The 13,238-nt window shown below is 33.5% G+C and overlaps 3 protein-coding genes across 6 annotated transcripts in view; 2 read left to right on the plus strand and 1 right to left on the minus strand.

Moving 5' to 3' along the window:
• Nucleotides 1-34: 34 nt before the first annotated feature.
• LOC105216602 (transmembrane protein 87A) lies at nucleotides 35-5,661 on the plus strand. 2 transcript variants are annotated; one of them, XM_011191187.3, is made up of 11 exons: nucleotides 35-197; nucleotides 270-424; nucleotides 509-569; nucleotides 639-724; nucleotides 798-1,010; nucleotides 1,642-1,812; nucleotides 2,061-2,344; nucleotides 2,563-2,772; nucleotides 2,864-2,984; nucleotides 3,060-3,213; nucleotides 4,427-5,661. In XM_011191187.3, exons 2-11 carry the CDS (start codon nucleotides 311-313, stop codon nucleotides 4,654-4,656), a joined length of 1,644 nt encoding a protein of 547 aa, XP_011189489.2. In that variant the 5' UTR covers nucleotides 35-197; nucleotides 270-310; the 3' UTR covers nucleotides 4,657-5,661. The 2 variants fall into 2 exon arrangements, with proteins under 2 accessions (XP_011189489.2, XP_011189488.2); XM_011191186.3 differs by having other exon boundaries at nucleotides 35-424.
• A 2,278-nt stretch (nucleotides 5,662-7,939) lies between these two features.
• LOC105216603 (F-actin-capping protein subunit beta) lies at nucleotides 7,940-10,892 on the minus strand. The gene is made up of 2 exons (XM_011191188.3): nucleotides 10,587-10,892; nucleotides 7,940-10,161 (listed from the first exon to the last, which is right to left on the minus strand). Exons 1-2 carry the CDS (start codon nucleotides 10,587-10,589, stop codon nucleotides 9,334-9,336), a joined length of 831 nt encoding a protein of 276 aa, XP_011189490.1. The 5' UTR covers nucleotides 10,590-10,892; the 3' UTR covers nucleotides 7,940-9,333.
• A 299-nt stretch (nucleotides 10,893-11,191) lies between these two features.
• The window catches only part of LOC105216605 (disks large homolog 5), a 264,508-nt gene continuing 262,461 nt past the window's right edge, over nucleotides 11,192-13,238 (plus strand). The window contains exons 1-2 of one of the 3 annotated variants that reach the window (XM_054227985.1): nucleotides 11,192-11,756; nucleotides 11,807-11,907. The gene's annotated coding sequence lies outside the window, so the exon portion shown is untranslated. The remainder of the gene's footprint in view (nucleotides 11,757-11,806; nucleotides 11,908-13,238) is intronic. The other 2 variants (XM_011191191.3, XR_008470603.1) reach the window with 2 other exon arrangements.

Raw genomic sequence — 13,238 nt, forward strand, 5'->3', positions numbered from 1 at the left:
ACAATACAATATTGCTTTCAGTGTATTTATTGTTTATTTTGCTTTAACTTTATACCCAACAAATAGTCGGTGCACAAAAAATTGACAATTGGACCAACTAGAACTGTCAGAATTCTTCTTTTCCTTTGCTTTGTGTTCTTCTACTTTGCTGAGTCTGCTTGTTGACGTCGATTTTCCGTGAAAATTTGTTGGCTGCTGTAATAAATTATAATTTACAAACGCATTTAATATTAAACATTTGCATTATTTTTTATACTATATAATTGAAGAGTTTAGCGTTTAGGCACGAGTTTACACACAAAATTATACAATGTGGAGAAGAAAGCTACTAATAACATTGAAGCTGTTACTGCTCATGGCAATATTTGCCGCAGCAACGCAAGTAACTTCAGATGCTGGAAAAACTATTAAAAGGCTAACACCGGTAGGTATAGGGATCTATATTGGCAATTAATGTTGTGAAATATAGTATTTATCTAATAAGAATTTAATTTTCTCTTGACTATAGGGCGCCAACACTGCACGCGAGCAACGTCCCTTATTGGCCAACTCCAAAATAAAAGTGCACAGTAAGTGCTTTTTGTTGCTTTTGATAAAGCATTTTATTTAATATTGCCGCTTTTTATCTAACCATTTAGTCGAATGTGACGGAAGGGGACAAGTCTTGGACGTAAAGATTGACTGGCAATTGTATGAGCTGCAATGTTGGGCGGACAAGCACATGGTTAGTGCGCATTTGCCACGAAACTTAAACATTAATTGTTTATATTTGTTTTCTTTTTTACTTAATTTTACAGTACGAGGAACGCATAACCGATTTAGATGAAATTTTGCTTACGCAAAATAAAACCGAATTTGGTTTCATCACAATGGATTCAAAAATTACCGAATGTTCAATGCATCCAATTTTGTTGTCGGAAAAGCAATGGCCGGTACATGAAACGACAGCAGAAACAGCTGCTTTGACCACGGTCAAGAAAGCGAATAATACCAAAAAACATCCGACAGCGGTAATTATATTATTATTCTTCTTATTATTATTTATGTATATTATATATATGCCAGTTAAATAGCTTAATATTCAATATCATTGACAATAATAATATTCATATTTTACTACGTTCATAAAATAATTAACGCGTTAGTTGTTGCAGATAAGATTATTTATTTGAAAATTTTTTATCAAGTTTTGGCATACTTGCGGTAAGCGCTTGCTTGTATATTATGAGTCATGCTGGCATTAACGGCATAAAACAATAGATTTATTTTTTTTTATCGCAGAGGAAGAGGAAGTAGCGTAAAAATTGATAAAACACACTTTGTGGTCGCGAACTTAAAAATTTTGATTTGTTGTTGTATGCCAAAATTAATTTATGCTCAAGTGTTTAGTTACGCACATATTTTTTGCGAGGTTTCATAAATTTTCTGTTTATTTATTTTGCTGTTTTAGCTACATAAGCTTTTTAAGTGAGTTTGTCATGCACATAAGCTTCTTATCTTTTTTAAGTTCTTTATTATTATGTGCTAGGCTAAGATAAACACGCCTTTAAATGAAGTTGGCGCATTATTTCTTTCAATTTTGTCCTTCAATTTTTCAAGAATTTCTACTATTATTTTTATTATTGAACAATATAATTTCAGCCCTTAGACAAAAACATAATCACCATTGGGCGAGATGGCATTTATGAGCTGATACTGAAAATTGAGCCTGTCAAGAACTCAGATACTGTAGATTTTTTCGCGTATGTAGAACTGGATATTGTTGGACCTGATGGCGGTTATCTTTCTGCGATTGATCATCCACTCTTGGCGGTAAGTCAGCACACATTTTTTTTTTTATGAAAAAATCTCACATTACAAAAACAAAATATATAAAAAAATATTTTTTTTTATAAAAAATCTCACATTACAAAAACAAAATAAAAAAAATATTTTTTTTTTTTAATTTCACATTACAAAAACAAAATATAAAAAAATTAAATATTTTTTTTTATAAAAAATCTCACATTACAAAAACAAAATATAAAAAAATATATATATTTTTTTATTTATTTTAACAGTTCTATGGCATAATGTGCGTGGTGTATGTCATCTTCGGCATTATCTGGCTCTTTGTGTCGTTTATGCAATGGCGCGATCTCTTGCGCATACAATTCTGGATTGGTGGCGTCATATTGTTGGGCATGTTGGAGAAAGCCTTCTTCTATGCCGAGTACTACAGTCTGAATGCGAACGGTGTATCGGTTAAGGGCGCCGAATTGATGGCGGAATTTGTTTCGTGCGCCAAACGCACATTGGCACGCATGCTGGTGATCATTATGAGTCTGGGTTTCGGTATTGTCAAGTGAGTGTACACAAGTATATACTGTATATATATATTATTTAACCAAAAAAATAAACAAAAAAATTTAACACTTGTGTAAATATGTATATCTATAATATGCCTAAAAAGTACACTATACGCCAAAACAACTGTGTTTAAATTGTTCAAGCTGTTCATTTCTAATTTTGTTTTTCATATTTTTATGTAATTTGTGCTCATTTGCCCCCCCTCCCATGCAGACCGCGTTTGGGTCCAATGCTGCATCGCGTGGTTGGCGTTGGCACGCTGTACTTTGTCTTGGCTTGCGTGGAGAGTTACTTGCGTGTGACTAGCACGAAAACCGATGAACAGTTGGTGGCGGCCATACCGTTGGCTGTGCTGGACACAGGCATCTGCTGGTGGATATTCACTTCGCTGGTGCAGACCACCAGAACGTTGCGCTTGAGAAGGTGTGTTGTGTGTGTGTGTTGTAAATGTTGCAACAACAACAATTAGTGTGCTAATTACTATTTATAATTTATTTATTTCGTCTGCTTGCAGAAATATGGTGAAACTATCGTTATACAGACACTTCACCAACACACTCATATTCTCGGTGCTTGCATCAGTGCTGTTCATGTTGTATGCACTGCATTTACGCAAAACACAAAACTGTACACCAGTGAGTGCAAAATGAATGTTGACAACAACAACAACAAACATTTTAAATATTTGATTTTTCGTTTGCTTTTAACAGTTCTGGCGCAATATTTGGTTTGACACCGCTTTCTGGCATGTCTTGTTTTCGGTATTATTGCTGGTTATTATGATTTTGTGGCGTCCCACAAATAATAATCAACGCTATGCATTTACGCCGCTGCTCGATGCGCCCGACGATGAGGATGATGATGGTAAGTAGAGTTGCTTTTGTAATTAAGATACTTAATAATCTCTTAATTATACTCTCGCAACAAAGTTGCTAAGCGATTATTATAGTTTTGCTCACATAACGGTTGTTTTTAAGACATACAACTAAACGGGTTAGATACAGGGTTATATATACATATTAAAATGATCAGGCTGACGAGACGAGTTGAAATCCGGATGTCTGTCTGTCCATCCGTCTGTCCGTGTAACGGATAACTTGAGTAAAAATTAAGATATCTTGATGAAACTTGGTATACATGTTCCTTGGGACCTTAGGGTTGGGCGAAATCGAACCATTGCCACGCCCACAAAATGACGAAAACCTAAAAAGTGTCATAACTAAGCCATAAATAAAGGTATAAAAGTAAAATTTGGTATAAAGGATCATACTAGAAAGAAATTTAGAAAGAGATAAAATTGGTGTGGCCTCGCCCACTTATGAGTCAAAAACCATATCTCAGGAACTACTCGATCGATTGCAATGAATTTCGGTACATAATACTTTCTAAACACCCCAATGACACGGGTCGAAAATGGGCGAAATCGGTTTCTAATCACGACTACTTCCGATATGGAATAGAATAGAAATTTTTAGAGGAATGCACTACGACCTGTGGTCTTTTGTACTTTCCCTAAGTCTACAATAACTCCATCAGTCCCAACACTCTTACAAATTCAAGAATGGTGCTTGGAGAGAGAGAGAGAGAGTCGATGCGATCCTCATTCCCATATAACTCAATTTTGAATTCCATCCCATTCATTCACTTTATAATGAAATTATACATTAGAAACCGATGAAGATAGCGGAATAAAACTTTACACAAATACTGTATTTGAGCTGTGGCTGCACTTGTGGAAAAATTCGAATTCGAAATCGCACTATAACTTGTCAAGACCCCGGATATCGAACATCTCTTAGATATTTTAATTGAATTCAGAGCGCAGTTTTTGCTTCTGTGAAATCGGTTTAGGAATGACCACAGCTCTCATATACTATTTATAATGATTTTCGTTATTCTACTGGACTTTATGCCGAATATGTATATGGGTCAAATTGTGTGTTAGCTTAATAAATATATAGCAATAAATTGCGATAGTATAAAATGTTCGGTTGCACCCGATCTTAGCCTCTCCTTACTTGTTTTTATTAAAATTCATAAACATTTATTTTTTTCTTCTTTTTTCTTATCTACACAGAGGAAGATCAATTCGTCGCCGATGCGTATGGTGTAAAGATGCGCAGTTCGCATGCAAATGGTGGCACCAAGACGCCACCAAATGCCCAACGCGGCACCACAACCGAAGAGGATGATCTCCGCTGGGTGGAGGAGAACATACCGTCTTCAATGGGCGATCCCGCGTTGCCGGTTTTAGATTCCGATGAAGAAATCATAAATACGAAATTCGAAGTTTCGAAAATGCAATAAAGCTAGACTGTGTAGTGAGAGTATAGTAAGAGAGAGAGAGAGAGAGCGAAATAAAAAAGAAACCAAAACATATAAAATTATTTACATATAAGTACATACTAACAAAAAAAAATATAAAAAAAAACACACACACATGCAAACACATAAGAAGTGAGAAGTGGAAGATGAAAAATGTTAATTTGTGATTTCCAGTATAATTTGCTTGCTTATATACTTTAATATATACATATATATATATATCAATTATCACATATGCATTGTAAATGCTACATTATTTGCTTTGTTTAAATGTTGATTTAACGTTCATATTTTATTATTTGCGCGAAAATGTAATTTTTGTTGAATTTAAGTAAAATTATAAGCAGCTAAAATATGTATTAGTTATGCACAAATTAAATAATTAAAATTTATATATATTTAATAATTATAAATTAAATAATAATAAGTTGCTTTTTTCACAATTTTTTTCTTTTCTCTTTGTTTTTTGTTTTTTTTGTTTTTTTTTTATTTATTTTTATTTATTTTTTTATTTTTTTTCTTCCTTGTTTTTTTTTGTTTTTTATTTAATTTGCTTTTTTAATTTTTTTAATTTTTTTTTTACGTTAGTATCCTCTGCACACATTTAAAGTATTTTTTGGAAATGGTTTATTTGGTTACAATGGTTTCTTATAAATAAATAATTTATTTTCGATAAATGTGTGTTCCTCGAAAACTATAAGAAAATACACAACTAACAAGAGAAACAAAAAGGAAAAACAAAAATTATTTTAAAATGTACACAATTTATTTGACGTAAAAAAAGAGAAAAACACAAGCAACATAAATAATTGTAAAAAATAATTATGAAAACCACATTTTATACGTGTACTATTTAGATGTAAACGCTTATTAAAAACATTAATAACAATTAATTTGTAAGTTGTAGATAAAACAGTAATGCGCTGCAGGCATTACATTTATTTCTAGTTGATAAACAAACAACACACAACAAAAAAAAAATAATAATATTGTAATAAAAAAAATTCGAACGCCATTCTTAACCAACACATGCATAACCTACAAGCATACACATAAGTATTGTTGTATATAGTTAAGAATTATGTAATTACTATTATTATTATATATATATATTTTATTTTTTTTTAGTTTTTCAACTAAAACCTATTTTATAATATTATATTATATGCAATATTTAATTAGTTTATTATTTAGTGTGCTGGAAAACATTTATAAATTGCATTAATAAAAAATTAATAAAAAAAATAAGAAAACTCGCAAACTGTAGACAGCTTACGTCTTAAACTGATGTTCTTCTATCTATTATTCTACAATTCTAAAAAAACACGTGCAATTTGTTGCTACTACTAAATAAAATAAACTAATAAATAATTTATGCCTTTGCGCAAATTACTTTTAATAAACACATTTTTTCTACACAAAAAATTATACTTTTGAAAAATAACTGTAGTCCAACTTAATTATTTTCTCAAGAGCATAAATAAATAATGAAAACAATAAATAAGTATGTATTAATTATACAAAAACACAAACTCGCATTTATCTTTACACATAAACTTAATTAACTGTTTTTAAGTTGACAGCGTGGAATGTGTGTGGAAATTGCAAAGAAAGTAAGAAAATTCAACGATGGGTCAAGTGAAGTGAAATGTAAGAGAAAAATACAACAAACAGCTGTTTCTGCGGAGTTCTAATTTTCTAAAATTACACGAAAGTTGTTCAGTAATTGGTTTTTGAAGTTTTGTCCACAAAAGTCGAGTCCACTTAACCGGCATGCATCTAAATTTATATACATACGACGCAGTACTAACAACGCAGCAGTCTAATACAGCAGCATCCCTATATAGAGAACAATTTGACATTGGTAGCTGCTTTATAAGCGGCAATATCCAAGCTTTAATATATAATATATAAAAACATCCGAAGATCTTACCACATAGTTTTTCCAAAAGCTCAAAAAAGCCGTCGGAAGTAGCGAACTTCTACTAAAATTCACCCCAACACCAATTGCTGCAGGTAAGTCTTAGAGGGGTTTTCAAATTGGGCGCTACAAAAGTAGACCGATAGGAACAGCCATAATTTCCTCGACATTTTTCTTCAGTAAGATTTGCCACTTCATCATGGAAAGATATACGTTTCAACAACTAGTGGAAATTATTAAAGTTTACTACCGAAATTCGGAGACAGAGGCCACAAATTTAAGAGCGCTACGTTCTACATACGTAGCGATAAGGCACATTTCTGCCTGAATGGCTTCGTCTATAAGTAAAATATGCGTTATTGGTCAGGCAGCAATTCACACTTATTCCTTGGGTAAGAATTGCATTCCGAAAAAAATACAGTTTGATGCGGTTTGTGAGCCAACGGCGTCATTGGGCCGTACTTCTTCCTCGTTGATCAAGACCGTCACATTACTGTGAATGGGAATCGCTAACGCTCAAAGATAACCGAATACTTTTGGTCCGAATTGTATGATATGGACTTGGACAATATGTGGTTCCAACAGGACGGCACCACAAGCCACACAGCGAATGTCATAATGGATTTATTGAAAACCAAGTTTGGTGAACGTGTTATCTCACGAAATGACCCAGTCCATTGGCCACCTCGGTTGTTGTTGTAGCGGTTATCTATCCCTGCCTGAAAAGAGAAGCATAAGATCTCACCCTAACCACCTCGGTCGTGCGATTTGACGCCGTTAGTCAATTTCCTGTGGAGCTAAGTCAAGTCTATGGCATATGCCAAAAAGCCAGCGACGATTGATGAACTTCTTACCAATATCGAATGTGAAATTGCAGCAGTATCGGCCGATTTATGCTAAAAAACCGTCGAAAATTTAGTTCAGCGTCTAGACTTCTACAAGCGTGCCCGTAGTGGCCATGCAAAATAAATCGAGTTCCATACATAATGGCATTGAATGGACTTCCATAGGAAAACAAAAGAAAATAAGAGAATTACATTGATATCCCAAACTTTTTTAGCGCTCTTCTTTCTGAAAAACCCTTTACAAAAATATACAAATTTTGTTGTTTTTTTTTTAATTTTTTTGTTTGTTTTATTAGTGTCTTGTATAAAATTTTGCACATTTGTTTTTGCGGTTTTTAATTAAATCAAATACAAATTAATACACACGAAACTAGATATTTTTCAACTGAGTTGTTGTTGTTGTTGGTTGATTGGTTTGTTTGTTTGTTTCGTTATAAATACAGCTGTGTAATAAAGCAAAATTTATGTTTGTATATGTATGTATGTAGGCATGTGTAAGCACAATACGTAAACAGTAGTATATTTATAATAGTAGAAATAGCGTTAATTTTATTGCAGATAATGCATAAACTTATAACTGTAAATACACAAATCAATTGTTTGATTTTACGTTTTATTTTAATTTAATATTTTTTTGTTTTTAATTTATGTATGCATGTAAATATATATTTTTTTCTTATTTAAAATTATTTATAAATCAGCTGTTGAACGCAAAATACTAAATACACACATACATGCAGTGTAACTTAAATATTAATAATTTTTCTTGTTTTTTTTCGTATATTTATTAACGTTGACAGCGAAAGTAGAAAGTAATAATTATAGTAACTGAGAGCGAGAAATAAACAATACAAAATAGGTAGGCATACACGTGGGTGAAAGGCGGGGGGAGAGTACAAACAATTGACAAGAAGTGCTTTTGTTAAGCTTTGTTCACTTTTTTTCGTTTTCGCTTTTGTTTTTGCAATTTAAATGACAATCAGACTGTGGCGTTTTACATATGTATACATATTATTATTATTTTTTTTTTGTTTACTTTCATTGGGACATATAAGTATGTATGTATGTATGTGTAAATTAAACGTTTTCGCTTGTTAGTGAAATTACATTAGTTGTATACTCGCTAATAATTACAGTTGTAGTTCGCTTACACAAACACTTTACTCTCATTCACTTTGTGTTTTTTTGTTTTTTTTTTTATATTTAGTTTCAATTTGTCTTCAAATTATTTCAACAACTTTAACAATTGCTACATTTAAATTGTTTACTAAAAAATCACCACTACTGAACAATAATGCAAATGCTTTAGTTTACGTGTTAATTGGTATGTTTTTTTTGTCCATTATATTTCGATGCGGTAATTTATTTATAATTATAATTTTTTAATAACAGTATGCGCATGCAAGTGAGCGCGGTCGCACACCAAAAATTGCGATTTTAAAACTTTCAATTGCGGGTGCATTCACGTTTTCGGCAAGTTATCAGGCACCACTCTCAGCTTGCTGCACGCGTTATGACTGTCAATTAATTAATTTCATTGTCTTATTAGGCATTCAAAACTTAGTTTGGATTATTCTTTTGTATTTTTATGGAATTTGAATATAATTGCATAGAATTTGTGTTTGTTCGTTTCCTTTTTGTGTGTTTACTATCATTTTGTTATTATAATTGTTTAATTAAAAGAATTGCATCTATGTGGTTTTATGCAGACGTTGCACACTGCATCTACAATAATACGCCGTTTACTCAATGCTTTCGCTTGCTATTGCCGCTCAATTACCCAATTTCTGCTGCATCTTCAGCTTCAGCTCTATCTATATATATATGTATATGTTGTATGTATGTATATTGCAAACGCCAATGTCATACTCCCCCGTTACACACACATGCACCTCAGTTCGATTCTGGTTTTACATTACGTTTTAGTATTGCCGCAGCCAAGTCCTGTTTCATGGCTACCTCCTGTCGTTGATCGGCTAGCGGTTGTACGCTACGTAAGCCATTTATAATGTCTTTCGTTTTGCCGAAATAGATTTCATTAAGCGTATTGCGTATTTTATTCTCCATTTCTTCTACCATTTTGCCAATGTTTACAATGTGCGGCGACGATTCACTGACATTGGCATCTTGTTCCGTTTGACGTGTCAATGAGCCGCCCAGATTCATTGTGCCCGAACCTTGTTTGTTCGTTTGCAGCCAAAGCATAGCCGTGGATGTTAGTTTATAGTGTGCCGTTCGCCCCGTCGGTTTCTCTTGCACCTCAACGACGTGTATGGAATCCCAGCAGCCACGTATCTTTTTATTGCCATCGCCGGCTTTTTTGATCAACACTACCGCTGCGAAGCCATGCTCCAAATCCCACAAATACACAGAAGACACACCGCCTTCGTAGTACATTTCACGATATTGATCAAAGGCATAATTCGCTTCTATTTCCAATTTACGTAATCGATCGGACGGCATTTGTCCGTCCTCTAGTGGCGGGTAGTAAGTATTTGACCACGGCGATCGATATGAATCACCATCACGGTTGTAATCGCACAGCAGGTAGTCTTTATTATGCTCTTTATCTTTTGCTATTTTTAGCGGTTGATCTACAGACGATAGCAGATCCTCGCACAGTTCTGGCGCCAAATCAATCAAATCTATGAGATTCTTCTCGATTTGTTGTGGTGGCAGGCGACGCATCAGATCAAGTGCACTGTCCATTTGTACGTCCGACTGAAAAAAGGCAAAATTTTAGTTACGATAATATTCCATAATATTTTAACGTTCTTAGCATATAAATTCCTGTACAAAACAAGGAAACTCGAAGGCACTCGGAGGTGTTTGACATTAGTGAGGTTTTTATAAAGTTAAAAAGTGGTAGTGCTACTGGTTTTGTTATGAATAACAAAAGCTGTAATTTCAACAACAAAAACAACAACAACCACAACAATAGCAGGTATGATTACCATATATGGGCATGGTTTTTACATGTAGTACTATTGCGCTTGCCCACTGCTTTAATAAACGCATTGCACCGGCACACCTTCACGACTTGTTTTAAAATATATCGCAAATTTAAATCAAGGTTATGCACCTGATTAGGCGAATATTTCACAATATCCAGTATAGATATTAAAGTATCAAAATGCATTACTCACCATTTTGGCTGCTCCGGTACTTCGTCGTTATCTCCCTTTGCTTCTGCTTCTTTTTCCGAGTTTTTGCCTCACTTTCAACTTGGCCCTATTGTGGCAATTCACCTACATATATTTCGCTTACGTTCAGTTCAATTTCTTTTAGTAAACACTTGGCCAAACTATGTTTCAAAACTATTTGGTTGGAATATAAAAAAATTTAGTTATTTTTAAACTAAATATTATAGGGAATTCGTGTGTATTAATACGTTTGCTAGGCCTTGTTTTTTTCAAGTAGAGGTGGGCGAATGAGCAATACCTTCTGACAGCTGTCAAAATTGCTACGAAGTTGTGGGTGAAGGGAAAAAGTCATAATGGAACAGGGTTGACTGGTTAATAATAGTAAATATAATATTTTTTGCACAGTTTCAAAAATTATTCATAAGCATTGATTCAGAATATATTTATGTGCATATATGATATGCAGCGTTTTATTACATATTTTGAGAAATATCCATGAATTAGCATATAATAAAAAAAATTGCTACCATTACTTTTAGGCAGTTTCCTATCCTCTGCACTACCCTGTCCGATTGACGTGTCTTGGCATTTGACCCAATTTGTCAGTATTTTCCGATCATTTGTCAAAAAAACCGAATACTGGGAATCTGTCATCATCGGTCTGCTGGATCTTTTTTATTTTATTACTTCCCTGCTTTTGTACGTTGCGATAAAAAATTTCACCTTCTCTGCTGAAAAAATATTTAAGTGCCTTATTATTGGGAAAATATGTGAAATTCGTGCATGAAAATTAGTGCAAATCGTAAATAAAGCAATAAAGTGTATGAATTATATAAAATCTAGTGTTAATTATTGTTATATTTAATGAAAAATCAGTGAGAAAAATGGGCGTTAATCAAATTGTGAAAAAATAAAGAAAAATAAAATATAAAAAAGTAGAGAAGCGTAGAAGAAGATTTACAGTAACAACTACAATAACAGCAACAATTACAACAACACAAAATTAAAAGCAACAGCCGCAGCAACAACAACAACAGTAGACAGCAGTAAACGTCAGCGCTAGCGACAGTCTTTCGCAGTGTAGGCTCGCTTTGAGCAAAGAGCACAAAGTGAAAGGCGATATTTTCTTTCTCCAAAGTGCAGCGTAGTGTAAAAAGGACACCTACATAAAAGGTATGTGTGTACATATGTATTACTGATCATCCTGAAAATTAATTAATTAGAAAGTGCAGACGTTTCATCAACGAATGACTTGTTGTTTTTGGTTGACATCATTGGCATTTTGGCTTAAGTTACTAACACGTTATTATATGTATGGCTGCAAGTAATGTTAAACTATATTATTATATTATTTTATAATTTTATGCTATACTGTTCACACACTACTAGACTTTACATACATTTCATATACAAATGCTTTCACTCGAGTCATATTTTTACCCAAACGCCAAATGTAAATAAAACTTAATTAAAAGAGGCGTTGAACGTTAAAATTATTCGTCCAAGCAGACTGCAGTCATAATGCACATACCCGTATGCATGTACATATATGAGCAATTGCACTGCATATATGTATATTATTCCGATTCACAAACTCCACTTGTGTGCCACATGCAGCGCTTCGTCATCTTATTACTAACCCACCCTACCCAGTATATAACATAGATATACGTAAATGTATGTAACAATACCGTCCAAATACTAATTAGTATAAAATCTACGATTGTAGTACGTTTGTATGTGCTTATGTATGTGTTCACCTCGATTTTTGCTAATTACGCGAGAGTTGCTCCATTCAAAGCATTCAACCATTGTGTATTGTGTGCGCAACAGTTGTGCTTCTTTACATTACCGTCCGTCCATACGCGCCGGAGTACCACAGGTAGTTATTTGTTTTTGTTGTTGTTTTCTTGCTTTTGATATTTTTGTGTATTTCTGTTTGCTTGCTTGGGTGAATTACTGGTGGTGGTGGTGGCTCTGCTAACTGGTTAGCTGTAAAGATTTTCAGACCGGTGAATTATTACTGGTTATTATCAACTCGGCTTGTTGGTTGTGTTTGGCTATTTACTACATATTTTCATTGTGAAATGTACAGATTTGGAACATTTGAAAATTTGTTGCTTCATACACATTTAAGATACCTACCATACATGTGTGTGTGTATTATATATATATATTTTTAATTTTTGTTTTACTGCGTGTTCTACTTTGTGCAAGAGTTTCGGTTAAATTTTGTGATCGCATTAAAACCTGGAGCGTGCGAAACGGTCACAACCATAATCATCGTCGTCATTCATCCTGTTCACCGTGGTGTTGTGGTCAACACTGCCGTCATCTTTAACTTCCATTTTGATGTTTTTTGTTTTTTTTTTTTTTTGGTTAATGTGTATTGTATGTGTGTCTTCAACAAGTTACCCGGATTTAAGCCGCTTTTCATACACGAATATTGGCGTTCGCAGCGACCGCAATGTTTTGTTTTTGCTGTGTGTGTGTGTTCATGTTGTGTTGAGCATTATTGCCTCAGTTCATTTGCCTCTAAAGCAGCAACAACAACAACAAACACCATAAACGCGGCAATAAACATAATAATTAAAGTCATTGTGTTGTTGTTGTTTTGGTAGAGGCTTGAAATAAATAAAATAAATTAATAATTTA

The sequence above is a fragment of the Zeugodacus cucurbitae genome, chromosome 3, assembly GCF_028554725.1.
Source record: "Zeugodacus cucurbitae isolate PBARC_wt_2022May chromosome 3, idZeuCucr1.2, whole genome shotgun sequence".
In the NCBI taxonomy this organism is placed as follows: domain Eukaryota; kingdom Metazoa; phylum Arthropoda; class Insecta; order Diptera; family Tephritidae; genus Zeugodacus; species Zeugodacus cucurbitae.